General features: G+C 47.0%; 1 protein-coding gene across 5 annotated transcripts in view; it reads right to left on the minus strand.

The window, feature by feature from the left end:
- Positions 1-23,901, minus strand: part of LOC138283048 (C-type lectin domain family 2 member L-like) — a 733,614-nt gene that overhangs the window by 445,128 nt on the left and 264,585 nt on the right. For all 5 annotated transcript variants that reach the window (XR_011201039.1, XM_069221186.1, XM_069221187.1 and 2 more), the window contains one exon: positions 21,317-21,507. Coding sequence is in view for 4 of the 5 variants with exons in the window: in XM_069221186.1 (XP_069077287.1) it covers positions 21,317-21,507 (191 nt within the window). In the remaining variant the exon portion in view is untranslated. The remainder of the gene's footprint in view (positions 1-21,316; positions 21,508-23,901) is intronic.

A 23,901-nucleotide genomic window follows, 5' to 3' on the forward strand; every position in this document is an offset into this window, starting at 1 on the left:
CAACACACAATACAAATCCCACACCAATTTATAAAAATAGGTCATATTTTTATGATTAAGTAGACACCAAATGGACAAAAATCCAATGTAGGGAACCAGAGATATGAATTTAAAAAGAATAATCACTTTCTAACGCTTAGAAACAAAAAGTGCCAACTTTACCAAAATTCTCTAAACTTCAGGAGGTGTTTCCTGAAGTCCTCCTTGCAGGTACAAAAGGTCCGAAACATAAATCCAAGAGTCTGGAATCTCCGGGTGTGTCCTTGGAACCGGAGATATGAATTTTGTAAAGAATAAACACTTCCTAGTGCTTAGAAACACAAAGCGCCAATTTTACTAAAACTTTCCAAACTCCTGCAATCTTCAGGAGGCGTTTCCTTAAGTCCTCCTTGCAGGTACAGAGGGGGTCCAAAACACAAATCCAAGGGTCTGGAATCTCCTGTATGATCCTTGGAAAGTTGGACCACAATTCCCACAATGCAACTGGCCAAATCCTTAAACGTCCCCTGGATGCACTCCAGGCTCGGGACTTTTGTTGGGGATGATGCAGGTGACGCTCTGTTAACCTGTAGCTGCAGGGTGTCCACTCCTGAGTCCTTCTTGAAGCAAGGCACCGTCCCCAGGGCTGTAGTACCAGATTTTGCAGCAGGCACAGTTCACTTAGAAGTGCAGGCCAAGGGTGCAGATCCAGATTCCAGCAGGGCATTCCATCTTTCTCTTGTAGTTTCAGGCAGCAGATCTGAGAGGCTATGCACCTCTCACATATTTATTTCCAGCTCCTGGGCATCAGGAAGGGGGGTGCCCAACCAATAGAATGCAGAGTGGAGCCTAGATGCGTGACCACTTCCTGCAAAGTGTGGCATATTCCTGCCCCGGAAAGCACCATTTTTCCAAAATCCATGATGTCTGAAACTAAGAGCTGACTAAACTATCCTCGAGTGCCGCTCATTTCCATATATCTCCTCCTTCTAACATCTGCAAATTCCTTCCTTAAGCCTAGTATCTGGCTGAGGTGTCCAGAAGGTGGGGGTTAGGTGATCTGGCATTCTCTCCTGTCTTGCTCTGCTTTGAAGCTGTATGTTTTATTACCCCTCCCCCTGCTCATGCATTCCTGTGTAGCCCCCGAACTGCCCTTCACCAGAGATGCTCTCCCCTGGACAGCCACTTATCACTTAATCAAGCAGCTCTGCTAATCCTGTTAGCACTGACCAATCAGAGGGGACAGTCAGAAGGCTGGATTTTGGCTTACAGAAAGTAAAGCCTTATAACTTATTTTCTGTACAACTTCTGATAAATTCACAAATGTCAAATTGCTGGATTTATCAAAACAAATCTTTTAAGTCCTTAAATTACTTTTCTGCGCCTTTCTTTACTATTAATACCATTAAAATACAATATAGCAATGATAGCCTATGAAGGCCAGTATCTATAGTGGGAGAAAATGAAATAAACAGTTTTTCCCTTACCCGGGTTTGTAAAACATCTTTTATAAGACCCCTGCTTATGGTTACATGATCCCCCCCCCCCATGGGATACCTAGGGGACATCCCGGGGGTACCTAATATGTGAAAATAAGGTAGATCATCACATTTAAAGTGCCCACAGCACCAAAGTCAAATTTGGACACCATTTCCATGTAAATGCAGTCTGCGGAGTCAGGCTGCATTTTAAAATGACTGAAAACCTACAGCAGTGCCCACATGCTAAGGTCAGCAATTCTGCTGGGTCTCTACTTCCACGCCCTATTGTGTACAAGGGTCTTATAGGTAGTTGGCACTCCCTTGCCACATTGTTTACTAGGGACCTACAGGGGCTGTCATGCAAATGGTAGGAATGCAACTTTTAAAGACAGGCTGCAAGGCAGGTCTGCATTTAAAAGGACAGGAAGCACACAGCAGTGCACACATGCAAGTGCAGAAATTCTGCTGGGCCTCTAATCTCCATTCCCTAATATATAGGGGCTTATAGGCAGATTGTACACCCTTGCCCCATTATATACTAGGGACTTACAGGGTCTGTTAGGACAAATCGAAAGGGTACCATAATACCTAGTGTACTCTACTACAAGTGTGTGTTTTAACATAGCACTGGCCTGGGTCTGGCTAACAGAGTCCAGGCACAGTCCGAGTCAGTTATCATCAGCACCAAAAAAAGAAAAATGGGGTTGAACAGGTCAAAAAGATGACTTTGCAACAGCGCCTTTTCTTCTCCTCGGACAGATGTGGCCATTGCAGTTATATTATACATTTATATATTTGTACATACGGATATACCCTTTGCATGAAAATCTCTTTTTCTATATATTCCTCCCACTCCTTTCTCACTCACCAGTGGGAAAACAATTTGTATGAAAGTCAATTGTAGTGTGAAAATAAGGAATTGCTAAAATAGCTAATTTTTGAGAATTTGACATGGTTTTGCGGGTCGCAAACAGCCAATCGCAAATAAGGACATGATTTACCGAATCGCTATTTGCGGGATGCAAACTGCGGCAAAGAATTGAGAGTCGCAGATAGCGATTCGCAAAATCCGGACGCAAATTGCGATACCCTGATTGCGACATGCAAAACCATGTCGCAATGTGATGCATCAAAAATTCACAAATTGCAAATATTCGCAGAATGACCTTTTGCACATGCGATTTACCACGAATTGAAATCAGGTGGAAACCAGGTGCAACCTATATAAAGAGGCCCAGAATGGCTCAGCCTCCTTTCCACAATACGAGGAGAATGAGAATCTTGGCAGGTTTGAGGAGAGGGAGGAGGAGACAGGAGCGCATTTTAAGAGTGCACATAAACCTTTTTTTTACCATACAGAGGAGGAAATTTATGAGAAGTACAGGTAAAGCTCAGCCATGATACTTGACCTGATAGCAGATCTACAACCCATACTGCAGCGCACCACACACAGGACCAATAGTATAACCACCCATGTGCAGGTATTATACTCCCTGCACCTATTAGCCTCAGGGAGCTATCAAGGGATTATAACAGCAGCGGGGGGTCTCACAGAGTGCTCTCTCACGCTTCTTCAATGCATTTCTCAATGCCATGCGGAGCAAAATACAAGAGCACACACAACACCCCACAGAAATTGCAACAGATGAAAATCAATTTCTACCAGATTGCACAGTTCCCACATGTCATAGGTGCCATCGATGGGACACATGTAGCAATCTGTCCACCATCGGCCACCGAGTATGTGTATCGCAACCGTAAGAACCATCATTTCATTAACATACAGGTGATTAGCAATGCCTTCCGGGAGCATCGAGCCGGGGCAGGTAGAGCCGCCAGCTGTGGTAAAGATTCAAACCACATTGGACCACGCAAGCTTGGTGCCTTACCCGATGGGGCCCATCCGCTAATAAGAGAAGGGTTCCATCCTAATGCGACACTCCCTACTATGGGTAACAGATAACTTTAGGATTAGGTAGGTTAATTGGTCCTGAAGAATCGCACAAGATCGTATAGACTAAAAAGCGAGAAACATGTTGACCTTGATTCAATAATAGTACAGGGGATCCTGAACATACATACACTACCCTCTAAGTTGAGGAATTTAGTGACAATTATTAATACATTTTTTCTTTTTCTGTTTTTTGCGGAGACTAGACCTTATCTTGCTCCCTCCCCTCACATCTGTTTTTAATCATGACAGAGGTTAGATACCCTAATAAAATACGTTTCACCTCTAGTCATTTTTAACAGCACTTCCTTTTCTTTTTGTATACCAATCCTACATCACTATATACACTGACCGGCTATTATCCAATGTCAAAAGATCTCCGGCAAAGAGCCCCCTCGTGGGGCCCGTCAGGCATTGCAGTGCCGGCCTGACGAGGAGCGTAGCCCAATGATGAAGCATGTCACCAAATGGTGAGTGAGGGCTCTTGCAACAAGTTGGATTTCCAGGAACCTTTGTGATATAGGAATCAATTTTTTTAGTGGAACTGTGTATACCTTTTTGATTTACATGTTAGATGGGAGTATTTTACACAGGACCATGACTCTTTTTCTGATTCTCCCATATCTCTTTAGCCCCTCCTTTTTTTGGTTTTTGACGATTAGCAATGCCTCCAACATCATTACCGATCTCGTGGCCAGATACCCAGTTAGCACACATGACTTATACATCTTTTGCCACAGCAGGATTCACACAAGACTGCTAGCTGGGGAGTTTGGCGAAGTATATCTACTAGGTAATGTAATAGTTGACAATGTTCCATTGATGTTATTGTGACGTCAGATATCAACCGTACTCATTTTACTCTCCGTTCGTTCCAAGAGACAGTGCATACGCAGTGCGGACCTATGTACTGACGCCCTACCTGAACCCTGCAACGCCAGCAGAGAGGAGGTACAATGCTGCACACAGAGCAACCCACAGTGTGGTGGAGCAGACCTTCAGACTGCTGAAGAGTCGCTTCAGGTGGATCCATAAGAGTGGGGGTGCACTACAGTACAGCCCAGAGACGACCTGCAAAATTGTGGCTACATGTGCTATGTTGCACAACATTGCAACGAGACAGGGGATACCAGTTGAACCATTGGAGCCAGACTCAGATGAAGATGTTGATCCCTTACCACCCCTTCACCGATGTGCAGACATCACACACAACCAGTTCTGAAGTAAGTAATGACAACACCACTCCAATATTATGTATTTCTGTAGTTACCAACTTTATTACCTTGACTTCGGGTAGCGTATGTGTCAATAGGACATTGCCATGCACTATAGGCAAACGTGTGATTAGCAGTGTCACACTATTAGCATCATAGTATAACTGTAAAGCTACATATGACGGTAGTCCCCTGTAGCCCTCAACATTACGTCCAACGTCCACGCACTACACTTCAGTGCTCAGTGGCTTCAATGGCACCTCTTGTAGCGGGTTCACAGGCAGTACTGCGTCTGGAACTGCGATGCCTAAGATCCATCACAGGGGCTGTAAGACTGCTGAGGCTAGAAAACTCCTCACTATCCCCACCACCCAGTTCACTATTTGTAGCACTGCGTGCTGTCTGCATTGCATCGGCAACGTTGACTGCAGTGTGCCATGTCCACCTGTATGCCCACAGCACGTCGTGAAATTAAGACAGTTGAGCTAGCGAGCCGATTGATCGATCTGCAGAACCCATCAAACCTTCCCATGAATTGGTGATGGCGTCTACGGTGGCTGACACGCTCCTGCTGAATCTCAGTGCAGAGGTCCCTAATGGCGTTGGTCAACTCCTTTGTGTTTTCGGCTGCTGTTTGCTGTCCCTCATTCAGAGACTCCAACTGCTTGTTCATTGATCCAATGTTTTCATTGAGTACATCCATCTGCTTGTGCAGTACTCTCATATTGTCATTGTGAGACTCAAACTGCCTGTGCATTGCACCCATGTTATGATCGATTGGCACCAACTGCCTGTGCATTGACATCATGTGTTTGCATTGCAGGCGCTGTACTTTCAGCATGGAAGCTTCAAGGCTGCCAAGGAGTGATGGGCCCTCTCCTTCATCTGTGCACTGTCTGCCTGCTTTGTGATGCCTCCTGAGGGGTGTTGGCTGATGCTGGGGCAGGGACTGCTGTCTTCCTGTGGATCTAGCCTCTGGGGGTGGTGTGGGGACTTCATCTGAATCCAGGTTATCCCCTTCGCTGCCAGGCCTTTTCCCCCTCCTGTGCCGAGCTTTTTTTGGCCATTTGGGGCAGTTCGCGCTTAGGCCCTCATAATTTTTTGTTCACATAAGTTACCCACGCCAAATTTGCGTCCTTTTTTTCCAACATCCTAGGGATTCTAGAGGTACCCAGACTTTGTGGGTTCCCCTGAAGGAGACCAAGAAATTAGCCAAAATACAGTGAAATATATATGTTTTTTTTAAAAAAATTGAAAAAAGGGCTGCAGAAGGTAGCTTGTGGTTTTTTCCCTGAAAATGGCACCAACAAAGGATGTTGTGGTGGAAACATCACCATCTTCCCAGCTTTCAGGAACAGGCAGACTTGAATTGGAAAACCCAATTTTTCAATACAATTTTGACATTTTACTGGGACATACCCCATTTTTACAATTTTTTTGTGCTTTCAGCCTCCTTCCAGTTAGTGACCGAAATGGATGAGAAACCAATGCTGGATCCCTGAAAGCTAAACATTTATGAAACGTAGACAAAATTCTGAATTCAGCAAGGGGTAATTTGTGTAGATCCTACAAGTGTTTCCTACAGAAAATACCAGCTGAAATAAAAGAATATTGAAATTGAGGTAAAAAAACAGCCATTTTTCTCCACGTTTCACTCTGTAACTTTTTCCTGCGATGTCAGATTTTTTAAAGCAATATACCGTTACGTCAGCTGGACTCTTCTGGTTGCGGGATATATAGGGCTTGTAGGTTCATCAAGAACTCTAGGTACCCAGAGTCAATACATGAGCTGCACCTTGCAATGGTTTTTTTTCTATACCGGGTGTACAGCAATTAATTTGCTGAAATATAAAAAGTGAAAAATAGGTATCAAGAAAACCTTTCTATTTCCAAAATGGCCACAAGATAAGGTGTAAGCAGTGGTTATTTGCACATCCCTGAATTCCAGGGTGCCCATACTAGCATGTGAGTTACAGGGCATTTCTCAAACAGACGTCTATTTTACACACTGCCTTACATTTGGAAGGAAAAAATGTAGAGAAAGACAAGGGGCAATAACACTTGTTTTGCTATTTTGTGTTCCCCCAAGTCTCCCGATAAAAATGGTACCTCACTTGTGTGGGTAGGCCTAGCGCCTACGAAAGGAAATGGCTCAAAACACAACGTGTACACATCACATTTTTTCACAGAAAACAGAGGTGTTTTTTGCAAAGTGTCTACCTGTGGATTTTGGCCTCTAGCTTAGTCGGCACCTGGGGAAACCTAGCAAACCAGCGCATATTTGAAAACTAGACATCTAGGGGAATCCAAGATGGGGTGACTTGTGGGGCTCTGACCAGGTTCTGTTACCCAGAATCCTTTGCAAACCTCACAAATTGACCAAAAAAAAAAACACTTTTTCCTCTCATTTCGGTGACAGAAAGTTCTGGAATCCGAGAGGAGCCACAAATTTCCTTTCACCCAGCGTTCCCCCAAGTCTCCCAATAAAAATGGTACCTCACTTGTGTGGATAGGCCTAGCGCCCACGAAAGGAAATGGCCCAAAACACAACATGGACACATCACATTTTTTCACAGAAAACAGAGGTGTTTTTTGCAAAGTGCCTACCTGTGGATTTTGGCCTCTAGATCAGTCGGCCCCAGGGGGGGCAGAAATAGCCTAAAATAAATTCTCTCCTCCAACCCCCTGGGGAGTGACCCTTGCCTACGGGGTCGCTCCCCCTGCGTGACATTGGCACAAAAAACAAGATCCCCGGTGCCTAGTTGTTTCTGCCCCCCTTGGGGGCAGATTGACCTAAAATCTGCTGATTTGCCCCCAAGGGGAGTGACCCTTGCCTAATGGGTCGCTCCCCATCTCTAAAAAAAACAAACAAACAAAAACAAAATTCGCCCTGGCGCCTAGAGGTTTCTGCCCCCCCGGGGGCAGAAATGGCCTAAAATCAATTACCACCCCCCCCCATCGCTCCACCCACCCCCCCCCCCCCCCCGGGGAGCGACCCTTGCCTACGGGGTCGCTCCCCTTGCGTGACATTGGCGCAAAAAAAAAAAAAGATACCTGGTGCCTAGTGGTTTCTGCCCCCCTTGGGGGCAGATTGACGTAAAATCGGCCAATATGCCCCCCAAAGCAGGCAGAAATGGCCTAAATACAATTTGCCCCTCCAGGGGAGCGACCCTTGCCTAAGGGGTCGCTCCCCATCTGTAAAACAACAAAAAAAAAATAATCCTCGGTGCCTAGTGGTTTCTGCTCGCCTTGGGGGCAGATCGGCCTAATTAAAATAGGCTGATCTCCCCCCAAGGGGGCAGAAATGGCCTAAAATAAATTTTGCCCCCCAGGGGAATGACTCTTGCCTAAGGGGTCGCTCACCTTGCGTGAAATTCACAAAAAAAAAATAACTCCCTGGTGTCTAGTGGTTTCTGTCCCCCTTGGGGCCAGATTGGCCTCATAAAAATAGGCCAATCTGCCCCCAAGGGGGGCAGAAATGGCCTAAATATAATTTGCCCCCTATGGGAGCGACCCTTGCCTAAGGGGTCGCTCCCCACCTCTAAAATCAAAAACAATACAAAAAAAAATAAAAAATGTATCCCTGGTGCCTAGAGGTTTCTGCCCCCCCTTCCCGGGGGCAGAAAAGGCCTTAAAAAAAATGCCCCCCCTGGGAGCGACCCTTGCCCTAGGGGTCGCTCCCTTATGCCAGTTTCTAATAAAAAAAAATCAATCCCTGGTGTCTAGTGGGCGTTCCAAAAGCCGGATTGCTTTACAATCCGGCTTTTGAAACGCTCAGAGAGACTTCAAAGGGAAGGAAATTCCTTTCCTATGAAGCCTCTCTGGCCTCCTCCACATGATCGGATCACGCTGGAAGCTGAGCTTCCAGCACAATGGAGGAAGCCCTTTGTGATAATCAGCGCGTTGACATCACAGGTGGGGGTTGGGGGGTCGGGGTGGAAGGAGAAGGTCTTCCCCTTCCATCCCTGCCTTGGGGGGGGGGGGGGGGGGGGAACCCCCCAGTGGGAGCGCTAGTGCTCCCTCTGAGCTCTGTGCCCAGGACGTAATAGTTACGTCCTGGGCACACGAGCACTGTGACTCAGGACGTAACCATTACGTCCTGGGCACAGAAGGGGTTATACTCTGGGAGAGGTAACACCCTTCCCCTGTGGCTACTTGGTGCAATACTGTAAGACTCACTGGTGTTTGAGTCGGACTGTGGCTGTGTTTCGACATCCCCCACATTTCCACATTCTGCTGCAGCAGGGCCCGGGACATCCGCAACATTAATGTACAGCATGTCATTTATGAATGTATCACAAAATGTTGCACAATAGTAATAAAAGTACACTAACATTGTATCACTCTGAGTTGTGTGTGTTGTTCCTCTGTGTGGCAGAACACTAACTTGCTATATATGTGGTATTAGCACTTTAGGGGTGTGGACACCACTCCCATAAGGCATTGTTGCGTTGTATGTAAGATGTGGCATGGACTACTTATCACAATGCATCAAGCTCATAGCTATTTTCTAGTGGGCATTTGTACATGCACATATGGGGATACACATCATTAATGGCCTTACCTTTGCTGGGTGTCCCTAAGGTGTCCATGTCAGTGTTACCAATGACAGCTTCAGGAAGCAGCGTGCACTCCACCATGTCTTCCATTGGTGTGGACGGTGTCTGGGTGGGTGGTTCTCTGGTGCTCCTTGCCTCCTTTAGCCTGCTGGCCACCCTCTGTTTGGCATGGGAATGCAAGTCATACCATCGCTTGCGTATATCCTCAACAGAGCGCTGCGCAACACCCACTGCGCATATTTTGGTCTGTATTTCTGACCACAGTTTCCTCTTCTCACTTTCAGGTACCTGGAGTGAGTTCTTCGCAAAAAGTTTGTCATGGTTCCTGACTACCTCCTTAATGAGCACCTTCAATTCCTGCTCACTGAATTTGAGCTTGCACTTCCTGTCTCCTTTCTCCTTCACATTCCCATCATTGGGCATGTTGATATTTGGTCCTGGCTGGCTCACAAAGCTGCCTCCCTGGTGCTGGGCTGTGTCTCTCTGCCTGGTCCTGTGGGTGTGCCTCCTGGAAACAGCTTGGGCTGACTCACTTCCTGGTTGTGATGTCCACAGGCTGTCCCGGTTTGCCGTTTTGGCAATCTGCGAGTTTCAAATACCGATTCGCAATTTTTTGGGGATTCGGTATTTGCTCATCGCAAATTGCGTTTGCGATTTTTAACAAACCGCTATTACTGACTCGTGATTTTGATACATCACATTTTGCATTTCTAAAATAGCGATTTCTTACAATTGCAAACCAGGAGCTTGATACATCTGGCCTATCATTCCTTAAAGAGTAGACTTTCTATTAATACGTCTGTAGGAAAGTACAATCTTGCCTGGCATGTTACCCCCACAGTTCACTGTATATATGTTGTTTTAGTCTATGTGTCACTGGGACCCTGCCAGGCAGGGTCCCAGTGCTCATAAGTATGTGCCCTGTATGTGTTCCCTGTGTGATGGCTAACTGTCTCACTGAGGCTCTGCTAACCAGAACCTCAGTGGTTATGGTCTCTCTGCTTTCCAAATTTGTCCCTAACAGGCTAGAGACTAAATTTACCAATTCCCATTGGCATACTGATACACCCATATAATTCCCTAGTATATGGTACTGAGGTACCCAGGGTATTGGGGTTCCAGGAGATCCCTATGGGCTGCAGCATTTATTTTGCCACCCATATGGAGCTCAGACAATTCATACACAGGCCTGCCAGTGCAGCCTGAGTGAAATAACGTCCACGTTATTTCACAGCCATTTACCACTGCACTTAAGTAACTTACAAGTCACCTATATGTCTAACCTTCACCTGGTGAAGGTTGGGTGCAAAGTTACTTAGTGTGTGGGCAGCCTGGCACTACCAAGGTGCCCCCACATCGTTCAGGGCAAATTTCCTGGACTTTGTGAGTGCGGGGACAACATTACACGCGTGCACTGTACATAGGTCACTACCTATGTACAGCGTCACAATGGTAACTCCAAAAATGGCCATGTAACATGTCTAAGATCATGGAATTGTCACCCCAATGACATTCTGGCATTGGGGGGACAATTCCTTGATCCCCCGGGTCTCTAGCACAGAACCCGGGTACTGCCAAACTGCCTTTCTGGGGTCTCCACTGCAGCTGCTGCTGCTGCCAATCCCTCAGACAGGTTTCTGCCCTCCTGGGGTCCAGGCAGCCCTGGCCCAGGAAGGCAGAACAAAGGATTTCCTCTGAGAGAGGGTGTAACACCCTCTCCCTTTGGAAATAGGTGTGAAGGCTGGGGAGGAGTAGCCTCCACCAGCCTCTGGAAATGCTTTGATGGGCACAGATGGTGCCCATCTCTGCATAATCCAGTCTACACCGGTTCAGGGATCCCCCAGCCCTGCTCTGGCGCGAAACTGAACAAAGGAAAGGGGAGTGCCCAGAGCGCCTCCAGTGTGTCCCAGACCTAAGCCATCTTGGAAAATAGGTGTCTGTGGCACACTGGACTGCTCTGAGTGGCCAGTGCCAGCAGGTGATGTCAGAGACTCTTTCTGATAAGCTCTTAACCCTCTTGGTAGCCAATCCTCCTTCCTAGGTAGCCAAACCTCCTTTTCGGGCTATTTAGGGTCTCTGCTTTGGGGAATTCTTCAGATAACGAATGCAAGAGCTCACCAGAGTTCCTCTGCATCGCCCTCTTCACCTTCTGCCAAAGGATCAACTGCTGACTGCTGAGGATGCCTGCAAAACCGCAACAAAGTAGCAAGACGACTACTAGCAACCTTGTATCGCTTCATCCTGCCCGCTTTCTCAACTGTTTCCAAGTGGTGCATGCTCTGGGGGTAGCCTGCCTCCTCTCTGCACCAGGAGCTCTGAAGAAATCTCCTGTGGGTCGACGGAATCTTCCCCCTGCAACCGCAGGCAACAAAAGACTGCATCACTGGTCCTCTGGGTCCCCTCTCAGCACGACGAGCGTGGTCCCTGGAACTCAGCAACTCTGTCCAAGTGACTTCCACAGTCCAGTGACTCATCAGTCCAAGTTTGGTGGAGGTAAGTCCTTACCTCCCCACGCTAGACTGCATTGGTGGGTACCGCATGATTTGCAGCTGCTCCTGCTCCTGTGCACTCTTCCAGGATTTCCTTCGTGCACAGCCAAGCTTGGGTCCCCGTCACTCTAACCTGCAGTGCACAACCTTCTGAGTTGTCCTCTGGCGTTGTGGGACTCCCTTTTTTGACTTCACGTGGACTCCGGTTCACTCTTCCTCCAGGTGCCTGTTCAGGTACTTTTGCGGGAGCTGCCTGCTTCTGTAAGGGTTCCCTGAGTTGCTGGGCGCCCTCTCTATCTCCTCATCCAAGTGGCGACATCCTGACCCTCCTGGGCCACAGCAGCATCCCAAAACCCTAACCGCGACCCTTGCAGCTAGCAAGGCTTGCTTGTGGTCTTTCTGCATGGGAACACCTCTGCAAGCTTCATCGCGACGTGGGACCTCCATCCTCCAAAGGGGAAGTTCCTAGTCCTCTTCTTTCTTGCAGAACTCCAGGCTTCTTCCAACAGGTGGCAGCTTCCTTGCAGCCTCAGCTGGCATTTCCTGGGCTTCTGCCCACTCTCGACACTGTCGCGACTATTGGACTTGGTCCCCTTGTCTTACAGGTACTCAGGTCCGGAAATCCACTGTTGTTGCATTGCTGGTGTTTGTTCTTCCTGCAGAATCCCCCTATCACGACTTCTGTGCTCTCTGGGGGTAGTAGGTGCACTTTACATCTACCTTTCAGGGTCTTGGGGTGGGCTATTTTTCTAACCCTCACTGTTTTCTTACAGTCCCAGAGACCCCGTACAAGCTCACATAGGTTTGGGGTCCATATATTTTTTTTCGCATTCCACTTCTGGAGTATATGGTTTGTGTTGCCCCTATACCTATGTGCTCCTAATGCAATCTACTGTAACTTTACACTGCTTGCATTACTTTTCTTGCTATTACCTGCATAATTTTGGTTTGTGTACATATATCTTGTGTATGTAACTTATCCTCATACTGAGGGTACTCACTGAGATACTTTTGGCATATTGTCATAAAAATAAAGTACCTTTATTTTTAGAACTTCTGTGTATTGTGTTTTCTTATGATATTGTGCATACGACACCAGTGGTATAGTAGGAGCTTTACATGTCTCCTAGTTCAGCCTAAGCTGCTTTGCCATAGCTACCTTCTATCAGCCTAAGCTGCTAGAAACACCTCTTCTACACTAATAAGGGATAACTGGACCTGGCACAAGGTGTAAGTACCTCTGGTACCCACTACAAGCCAGGCCAGCCTCCTACATTGGTTGTGCAGCAGTGGGATAAGTACTTGTAACTACTTACCACTTTGTCATTTTGTACTTTTCATAAGAGAATAATATACAAAACAAGTTCAGTGTATGTACACCTAACCAAAAAGTTTTGCTTTTCTCCTCTTACACTTTCTACTAAGTGCTGAAAAGTACTCAAAAACTTTTAAAAAGTTTCCAAAAGTTAGAAAAAGTTTTTTTTCTCTGCTCTTTAAAAAGTTCTGAAACTTTTTCTTTCTTCTCACTGTCTCTAAACTTTTTGCTACCATGTCTGATGTAGAGTCTTCTCTTAAAATGGTCAATACTACTTATGACAATTTGAATTACAAGAGCCTAAGGAGTCTCTGCTTAGATAGAGGTTTAGTGATAGGAAAGAACCCCACAAAAGAGTTTCTATATAACATGCTTATTGTGAATGATGAGTCCCAAGCAGGCACTTCAAATTAGAACTTAATAGATGGCTCCCATTCTGACTCAGGGGATCTCCTTGAGGGAGGTGGGGAGGGTTCTGTTCCAAATCTGCCCCCTAGCAGACCACCTAGTAATGCTGGTAATAATAGAAGCTCCCATCATAGTAGGAGTGTTTTTATTCCTGGAGGCCACGTTATTAGGGTTCAGTCAGTTAGGGACAGATCTCCCTCTGTTGTTTCCAATTTATCTTCTGTGTCCAAGCATTAACAACCCACCCACCCTGAAGACAACATGTTAGAAAGGGAACTCAAAAAGTTGAGAGTGGAAGAGACCAGAATGAAGCTTAAACAGCAACAGCTGGCTCTAGATAGGGAATCCCTAGACCTGGAGAAGGAGAGACAGAGATTGGGGTTAGGACCCCATGGTGGCAGCAATAGCAGTATTCCTGATAGTAATCCTGTTAGAGAGCATGATTCCAGGAATCTGCACAAGATAGTCCCCCCTTACAAGGGGGGGATGACATCCACAAGTGGTTTGCTGCACTTGAGAGGGCCTGTATGGTACAGGGGGTCCCTCAAAGGCAGTGGCTGCTATACTGTGGGTATCTTTGTATGGAAAGGGTAGGGATAGGCTCCTTACTGTTAGAGAAAGTGATGCTAACAATTTTGCAGTTTTGAAGGATGCACTCTTGGATGGATTTGGCTTAACCACTGAACAATACAGGATTATGTTCAGAGACACCAGAAAAGAGTCCTCACAAGACTGGATAGACTTTGTTAACTGTTCAGTGAAGGCCTTGGAGGGGTGGTTACATGGCAGTAAAGTTTCTGACTATGAAAGCCTATCTTATTCTGAGAGAGCATATTCTGAATAACTGTGTGTCTGACTTGTTACACCAATATCTAGTGGACTCAGATCTGACCTCTCCCCAAGAATTGGGAAAGAAGGCAGACAAATGGGTCAGAACAAGAGTGAACAGAAAAGTTCATACAGGGGGTGACAAGGATGGCAAGAAGAAACATGGTAAGTCTTCTGACAAGGGTGGGGACAAAAGTAAAACTGATTCTTCATCAGGCCCACAACATCCTCTGGTGGGGGTGGTGGGTCCAAATCGTCTTCAAATCAAGTTAAAAAGCCTTGGTGTTATTTGTGTAAAGTAAAAGGCCATTGGACAACTGATGCCAGTTGTCCAAAGAAAAACACCAAACCTCCCACTACCACAACCCCTGCTGCAAATTCTAGTGCCCCTAGTAATAGCAGTGGTGGTGGGAGCAAACCTACTAATAGCCAATCCAAGGGAGTAGCTGGGCTCACTTTTGGTAATTTAGTTGGGGTTGGTCTTGTTAGGGAGACCACAGAGGCTATGTTAGTCTCTGAAGGTGCCATAGATTTGGCCACCTTAGTTGCTTGTCCCCTTAATATGGATAAGTACAAGCAACTTCCTCTAATAAATGGTGTTGAGGTTCAGGCCTACAGGGACACAGGTGCCAGTGTTACCATGGTGATAGAGAAACTGGTACACCCTGCAACACCTACTTGGTCAGCAGTACCAAGTGACAGACGCTCATAACAACACTCTTAGCCACCCCAGGGCTGTTGTGAATCTCAACTTTTACTGGTCCAAAGAAAGTTGTGGTTACCTCAGATTTACCTGTAGACTGTCTACTAGGGAACGATTTAGAGACATCAGCTTGGGCAGAAGTGGAGTTGGAGGCTCATGCAGCAATGCTGGGCATTCCTGGGCATATTTTTGCTTTGACAAGGGCTTAGGCCAAAAAGCAAAAATGACAGGGTAACTTGGATCCTGGAACAATGGACCAAGTGCTCCCTAAAGCTAGGGGTAGCAAGGGTAAATCCCTACCCACTATCCCTCCCGCAGGGTCTGTTTTCAGGTAGGCTCTCTTTCTCCCTCCCCTCTCTTCCTCCTCCTTCTCCTCCCTCTTTTACTTTGTGGTTTATACGGTTTTTACCCTGTCCTTGTAACAAGGACCGTACCTTAGTACTCGAGTTTCCCTTCCTTCACGTCTCTCGGGGGCTTGCCGGTCTTCTCTCTCTACTCGCGGCGTCTCTCTCGCGTCCTCCGTCTTCGGCGTCCGTCTGGAGGATTCCTCTTCCTCTCTTGCGGAGTCCGCCCTCCCTTTCAGTGCGGGGCTCCGGAACTCGGCCTCTCGCACGTTCGGCGGCGTTCCCACATTTCCATGGGAACGCGTAAGTACTTCCAGTACGGCGAGCGCGAAGCGCCAGGCTGCGGCAGAGGTAGGCGTGGTCGCAGAGACCCGTCTACAGACAATTTTCTGAATTCTTTTCAACTGTGCCAGTCACCACATCTTGGAGTGAACACACAATTGATACTGGAGACAGCATGCCTGTCAAAAGTAAAATCTATAGGCAGCCTGACCATGTCAGGGACTGCATAAAACAAGAGGTTCAGAAAATGCTTGATCTAGGAGTGGTTGAACCTTCTGAAAGCCCATGGTCGAGTCCTGTGGTGCTTGTACCAAAGCCTCACTCAAAAGATGGAAAAAGGGAGATGAGGTTTTGTGTAGACTACAGAGGTCTCAATCAGGTAACAAAAACTGATGCTCACACTATACCCAGGGCAGATGAGCTCATAGATACATTGGCATCTGCCAAGTATCTAAGCACCTTTGATTTGACTGCAGGGTATTGGCAGATCAAATTGGCTGAGGATGCTAAACCTAAAACTGCATTTTCAACTATAGGAGGACACTAAAAATTTACAGTGATGCCCTTTGGTTTGAAGAATGCATCTGCCACTTTTCAGAGGTTGGTGAACACAGTCCTGCAAGGGCTGGAGGCTTTTAGTGCAGCATATCTTGATGATATCGCTGTCTTTAGCTCCACCTGGGATGAGCACCTGGTCCACCTTTGGAAAGTTTTGGAGGGCCTGCAAAAGGCAGGTCTCACTATCAAGGCCTCAAAGTGCCAGATAGGGCAGGGAAAGGTGGTTTATCTGGGACACCTGGTAGGTGGAGAACAGATTTCACCACTTCAGGGGAAAATCTTGACAATCATGGATTGGGTTCCCCCTACAACTCAAACCCAGGTGAGAGCCTTCCTAGGCCTCACTGGGTATTACAGGAGATTCATTAAAAACTATGGCTCCATAGCAGCCCCACTTAATGATCTCACCATTAAAAAGATCCCTAAAAAGGTATTGTGGACAGCTAGCTGTCAGAAAGCTTATGAGGAGCTCAAACAGGCCATGTGCACTGCACCTGTCCTAAAAAGCCCCTGTTACTCTAAAAAATTCTATGTCCAAACTGATGCATCTGAAATAGGAGTAGGGGCAGTCTTATCACAACTTAATTCTGAGGGCCAGGATCAACCTGTTGCTTTTATCAGCTGGAGGTTGACCCCTAGAGAAAAGTGTTGGTCTGCCATTGAGAGGGAGGCCTTTGCTGTGGTCTGGGCACTGAAGAAGTTGAGGCCATACCTGTTTGGCACTCACTTCATTGTTCAGACAGACCACAAACCTCTACTTTGGCTAAAACAAATGAAAGGTGAAAACCCTAAATTTTTGAGGTGGTCCATATCTCTACAGGGAATGGACTATACAGTGGAACATAGACCTGGGAGTACCCACTCCAATGCAGATGGACTCTCCAGATATTTCCACTTAGACAATGAAGACTCATCAGGTCATGGCTAGTCTTATTGTCCTTCGTTTGGGGGGGGGTGTTGTGTGGGAAAGTACCATCTTGCCTGGCATGTTACCCCCATAGTTCACTGTATATATGTTGTTTTAGTCTATGTGTCACTGGGACCCTGCCAGGCAGGGCCCCAGTGCTCATAAGTATGTGTCCTGTATGTGTTCCCTGTGTGATGCCTAACTGTCTCACTGAGGCTCTGCTAACCAGAACCTCAGTGGTTATGCTCTCTCTGTTTTCCAAATTTGTCACTAACAGGCTAGTGACTAAATTTACCAAGTCACATTGGCATACTGGTACACCCATTTAGTTCCCTAGTATATGGTACTGAGGTACCTAGGGTATTGGGGTTCTAGGAGATCCCGACGGGCTGCAGCATTTATTTTGCCACCCATAGGGAACTCTAACAATTCTTACACAGGCCTGCCAGTGCAGCCTGAGTGAAATAACGTCCACGTTATTTCACAGCCATTTACCACTGCACTTAAGTAACTTATAAGTAACCTTTATGTCCAACCTTCACCTGGTGAAGGTTGGGTGCAAAGTTACTTAGTGTGTGGGCACCCTGGCACTAGCCAAGGTGCCCCCACATCGTTCAGGGCAAATTCCCTAGACTTTGTGAGTGCGGGGACACCATTACAAGCGTGCACTGTACATAGGTAACTACCTATGTACAGCGTCACAATGGTAACTCCGAACATGGCCATGTAACATGTCTAAGATCATGGAATTGTCACCCCAATGCCATTCTGGCATTGGGGGGACAATTCCATGATCCCCCGGGTCTCTAGCACAGAACCCGGGTACTGCCAAACTGCCTCTCCGGGGTCTTCACTGCAGCTGCTGCTGCTGCCAATCCCTCAGACAGGTTTCTGCCCTCCTGGGGTCCAGGCAGCCCTGGCCCAGGAAGGCAGAACAAAGGATTTCCTCTGAGAGAGGGTGTTACACCTTCTCCCTTTGGAAATAGGTGTGAAGGCTGGGAGGAGTAGCCTCCCCCAGCCTCTGGAAATGCTTTGATGGGCACAGATGGTGCCCATCTCTGCATAAGAAAGGCTACACCGGTTCAGGGATCCCCCAGCCCTGCTCTGGCGCGAAACTGGACAAAGGAAAGGGGAGTGACCACCCCCCCGACCTGCACCTCCCAGGGGAGGTGCCCAGAGCTCCTCCAGTGTGTCCCAGACCATCTGCCATCTGAGTGGCCAGTGCCAGCAGGTGACGTCAGAGACTCCTTCTGATAGGCTCTTACCTCTCTTGGTAGCCAATCCTCCTTCCTAGGTAGCCAAACCTGCCAAAGGATCGACCTCTGACTGCTCAGGACGCCTACAAAACCGCAACAAAGTAGCAAGACGCCTACTAGCAACCTTGTATCGCTTCATCCTGCCCACTTTCTAGACTGTTTCCAGGTGGTGGATGCTCTGGGGGTAGCCTGCCTCCTCTCTGCACCAGGAGCTCTGAAGAAATCTCCAGTGGGTCGACGGAATCTTCCCCCTGCAACCGCAGGCAACAAAAGACTGCATCACCGGTCCTCTGGGTCCCCTCTCAGCATGACGAGCGTGGTCCCTGGAACTCAGCAACTCTGTCCAAGTGACTCCCACAGTCCAGTGACTCTTCAGTCCAAGTTTGGTGGAGGTAAGTCCTTGCCTCCCAACGCTAGACTGCATTGCTGGGTACCACGTGATTTGCAGCTGCTCCGGCTCCTGTGCACTCTTCCAGGATTTCCTTCCTGCACAGCCAAGCCTGGGTCCCCGACACTCTAACCTGCAGTGCACAACCTTCTGAGTTGTCCTCCGGTGTCGTGGTACTCCCTTTTGTGACTTCGCGTGGACTCCGGTTCACTCTTCCTCCAGGTGCCTGTTCAGGTACTTCTGCGGGTGCTGCCTGCTTCTGTGAGGGCTCCCTGCCTTGCTGGGCGCCCCCTTTATCTCCTCATCCAAGTGTCGACATCCTGGTCCCTCCTGGGCCACAGCAGCATCCCAAACCCTAACCGCAACCCTTGCAACTAGCAAGGCTTGATTGCGGTCTTTCTGCGTGGGAACACCTCTGCAAGCTTCATCGCGACGTGGAACCTCCATCCTCCAAAGGGGAAGTTCCTAGTCCTCTTCTTTCTTGCAGAACTCCAAGCTTCTTCCAACAGGTGGCAGCTTCCTTGCACCCTCAGCTGGCATTTCCTGGGCTCCTGCCCACTCTCGACACTGTCGCGACTATTGGACTTGGTCCCCTTGTCTTACAGGTACTCAGGTCCGGAAATCCACTGTTGTTGCATTGCTGGTGTTTGTTCTTCCTGCAGAATCCCCCTATCACGGCTTCTGTGCTCTCTGGGGGTAGTAGGTGCACTTTACACCTACCTTTCAGGGACTTGGGGTGGGCTATTTTTCTAACCCTCACTGTTTTCTTACATTCCCAGTGACCCCTTACAAGCTCACATAGGTATGGGGTCCATTTGTGGTTCGCATTCCACTTCTGTAGTATATGGTTTGTGTTGCCCCTATACCTATGTGCTCCTATTGCAATCTACTGTAACTTTACACTGCTTGCATTACTTTTCTTACTATTACCTGCATAATTTTGGTTTGTGTACATATATCTTGTGTATATAACTTATCCTCATACTGAGGGTACTCACTGAGATACTTTTGGCATATTGTCATAAAAATAAAGTACCTTTATTTTTAGTACTTCTGTGTATTGTGTTTTCTTATGATACTGTGCATATGACACCAGTGGTATAGTAGGAGCTTTACATGTCTCCTAGTTCAGCCTAAGCTGCTTTGCCATAGCTACCTTGTATCAGCCTAAGCTGCTAGAAACACCTCTTCTACACTAATAAGGGATAACTGGAACTGGCACAAGGTGTAAGTACCTCTGGTACCCACTACAAGCCAGGCCAGCCTCCTACAACGTCCAATGGGACAGTACATTTGTAAACATTATTTAGGACAATATATTTATGTCAGACAATGCTCTTTACTCTTATCTCTTATCATTTTATCACTTTTTCACTTTTACCTCTCATCACAGGAGATACACAAGTATGTCATTCAACATGTTGAAGCAAAGAGAGATCATAAGAGATATGGAAATGTTTTACTCCAAGATCTATGTTTTAGATAAGATGTGGTCACCAAGAAAATGTTTGCTTCTTCTAGTTTTCAACACCATATCTGAGAATATTTTTCATTGCATCCTAACAGTTTCCATGGTGGTCAGTTCTGTTGCTCTAAGCTGTACTCTTCCTGCTCTCTGGCGCCTCCATCTGGTTTTCCTAAATCCGTCACTATGTGCTTCTCCTCCTTCTTCAGTGGGTATGGGGGATGCCAGAGTATGAGGTGAGTGGTATACTTGACTCCTTCCTTCAGCAAAGAATATTGCTGTATCTTGCTAACTTAGCCTACTGATCATTCCTGAAGACTTGCCTCTTCTGTCCTTGCACTCCACCTGGCCTGGTCCCCTTTTTCCAGTGTTGGTTCCCTTTCAAACCCAGAGATGTTTGAAGAGACACTCTCAAGACCTATCTTGTGCCCCTAGCTGACTTCCTGCTATAGCGTGTAGCCATGGTTTAGGGTAAGTGCTTCTGAAGGGTCCATCAAACATCAGTGGTTGTGGTGAGCTACCTGGACACCAGAGTGTTTCGGTGAAGAATGACACATGGGGTCCTGAAGGCGGTGGAAACAACCTCACAGGGACAGGGAACAAGACATGAGGTATAGGAAAGGCCATCTTAGCTTAACACACTGTCTAAAATAGTAGCCCAGGTTCGATTTCGTATAGGTATTATCAAAGTGTTTCCAATCCAAGGGTGGATCCCATGTTTCTTTTTGGGGTCAACATGACCTGGGATAGTACATAAATAAAATTAACTGTTAACAACATTTCTGCAAACATTGCAAGTTGGTGAGTTCTTCTCTCTTTGCATAGTTCACAGCTCAACTTCCTATGTCAATAAACTAAACTTCAGATGTGAAGTAATAAATATATCACAAAGTCAATGATAGTGCAAGCAAAAAGCAAGCAATTGTGTTTTAAGATTTTTTGGGGGGTGGGGGCAGTGTTGCTGAAAGGATGTTTATTCATTATACAAACTTGCTTAAAACCCTGACTAGAAACACCAAATTGTTCATAAAAGAGTGTGTTACCAAATGCCGGTAGTGGGAGAGAATGGGTGAGCAAGGATTGAGTTGGTAGGTCAACAAATTGCTACTGCCTAGGGGCCCAAACATCCTACACAGCTTTGAATGCAGGTAAGTGGTCCTAAATATACTGTTCGCTTGTTTGTCCTTACCAGGTCCTCCTGGGTGTTGAAGAGAGCGAGGGACCCGTTGTGTGAGGAGCAGAACCTCTGGCTCTCGTCCCAGTCCCCTTCCTTTCGATACATCTCTGAGAAGAAAAAACATTTGTTTCCACTGTAGAGCCAGTCCATGGGGCAGGACTCTATGCGAGAAGGCCCTGGAGTGTCCCGTGATAAACAGTGTCCTAAAGGCAGAAAGTGTGATATAATCAGCAGCAGTAAGATACAAACCCATGAAACAAAATTGATGGCCAGGTAGTGGCAGTGCAAATCAGTACGTGCAGTGTGCAAGCAAACCACAACATGCAGCACTTCTTTGCAGTGCACAACTTCTACATGAAATCGTTAGTATGAATAGATAAATATGTACCAGTCATTCACTGCAGTGACGTCAGAGTGCTGTGAAGCCCTACGGTGCCCACGCTCCCTGCTTCCTCCTCCCTCCCAGGACTGGAGACAGCAGATGATGGAGGAATATCAGATGGTAATCCACCACTTGCCATAGGCTGACACTTACCAGAGGGAAGCTGTGACTGGTAAGTCTATACCCACAGTCCCTACCTCCTGCATCCTAAGGGTCTCCACAAAACAGAGGAAAGCCATGAATTGGCCCAGGGGAAGCAGAGGATTCCTGGGTCAAGAGTTGATGAGACAAATGCTCTCTGCCAATATCCAAAGGTTTGTGCTGTGACAGAGCTGATGCCAAGAACTGTCTGCAGCATGTTTGGTGATGGACCGGGATTGGAACCTATATAAACATGGGATGGTGAGAAACCAGATATTTATAAATATGTGAGAAGGAAAAGGGAAGCAAATAGCCTAGAAACACCAGAGTGGATAGAACATCTGATTTCCAGGAGAGGATTGGGTAAGGTGAGAATGAAAGGACATTAGGGACTGTGTTATCAAAATTGCTCAGGACGCACAACGTGTCAGAGCTTCCTTTTTTACTTACTGTTGCTTGTAAGATCCTTTCCCTAATACAGATTGAACCTGTGCACATGCAGTGCTGCTTTAAACTTAAATCGACAGTTCCTTGTTTCCATTGTGTGGCTCTGCTGCGTTATAAAAACCGGTGCACAGGCAGGGAGGCCATTTTAAGTGTTGGAAATGGCCTTTCTGCAGGGTCACCCCCAAACTTTCTGCATTCCTCCTCCTATTTTTCTGACCTCATTTTTGGTGACTTTAGGACTCTGCACACTTTACCTGCTCTGGCATGAAACTGGACAAAGGAAAGGTGAGTGACAACTCCCCTGTCCATCACCTCCCCAAGGGTGGTGCCTAGAGCTCCTCCAGTGTGTCTCAGACCTCTGCCATCCATCCTATTTTCAGAGGTGTGGGGGCACTAAGTGGCCAGTACCAGCAGGTGACGTCAGAGATCCCTCCTCATAGGTGCATACCTGTAGGAGGCTGGCCTGGCTTATAGTGGGTACCTGATGGTACTTACACCCTGTCCCAGGACCAGTGATCCCTTATTAGTAGATTAGTAGTGTTCTAGCAGCTTAGGCTGATAGAGGTAGATATAGCAGAGCAGCTTAGGCTGAACTAGGAAACATGCAAAGCTCCTACTATACCACTTATATCACATAGGTACTATATCATTAAAAACACAATACTCAGGTTTACTAAAAATAAAGTTACTTTATTTTAGTGATAATGTGCCAAAAATATCTCAGAGGATATACTCCCTTAGAAGTAAAGTAAAATACACAAAATACACACAAAATCAGGTAAGTAAAACAGTCAGAAAGTAGTGCAAACACTGTAGAATATAATAGAATGCAATAGGCCTAGGGGCAACACAAACCATATACTAAGAAATTGGAATGCGAACCACGAATAGACCCCTAGGCTAGTGTAGTGTGTAGAGGGTCACTGGGAGTGTAAGAAAACACTAAGGGTGCCCAAGATACCCCACCCTAAGACCCTGAAAAGTAGGCATAAAGTGCTACTACTTCCCTAGAAACACACTAAACTCATGATAGAGGATTCTGCAAAGACCACAACAGAGTGAAAATCACTGAAGATGGATTCCTGGACCTGAAGACCTGAAAAGGAAGGGGACTAAGTCCAAGAGTCGTAAAAGTGTCCAGGGGGGTTAGGAGCCCACTAAACCCCGGATGAAGGTACAAAATGGCTGCCTCCGGATGGAAAAAGCTGAAGATTCTGCAACAACGAAAGTTGCTAGGAACTTCTCCTTTGTGCAAAAGGTGCCCCACAGAGTGCTGGAGGATGCAGAGTTGTTTCCTTGGAAAAAGACCGCAAACAAGCCTTGCTAGCTGCAAAGATCGCAGTTGAAGAAAAAGGGTGCTGTCCGGGCCCAGAAAGGACAAGGATGTCGCCACTTGGGAGAGGAGACAGAAGTGGACCTCAGCAACACAGAGAGCCCACGCACAAGAAGGCAGTACCCGCAGAAGTCCTTGAACATGGGTTCAAGAAGACTGAGCACAGCAGTCGTCTCAACACTACAAAAGAGGGTCCCATGAAGCTGGAGGTCAACTCAGAACTCAGCGAGTTGAGCAATGCAGGACGGAGTGCTGGGGACCTGTGCTTGGCTGTGCACGAAGGATTCGTTGCAA

This window comes from Pleurodeles waltl, chromosome 2_2 (genome assembly GCF_031143425.1).
Source record: "Pleurodeles waltl isolate 20211129_DDA chromosome 2_2, aPleWal1.hap1.20221129, whole genome shotgun sequence".
NCBI classification, from domain to species: domain Eukaryota; kingdom Metazoa; phylum Chordata; class Amphibia; order Caudata; family Salamandridae; genus Pleurodeles; species Pleurodeles waltl.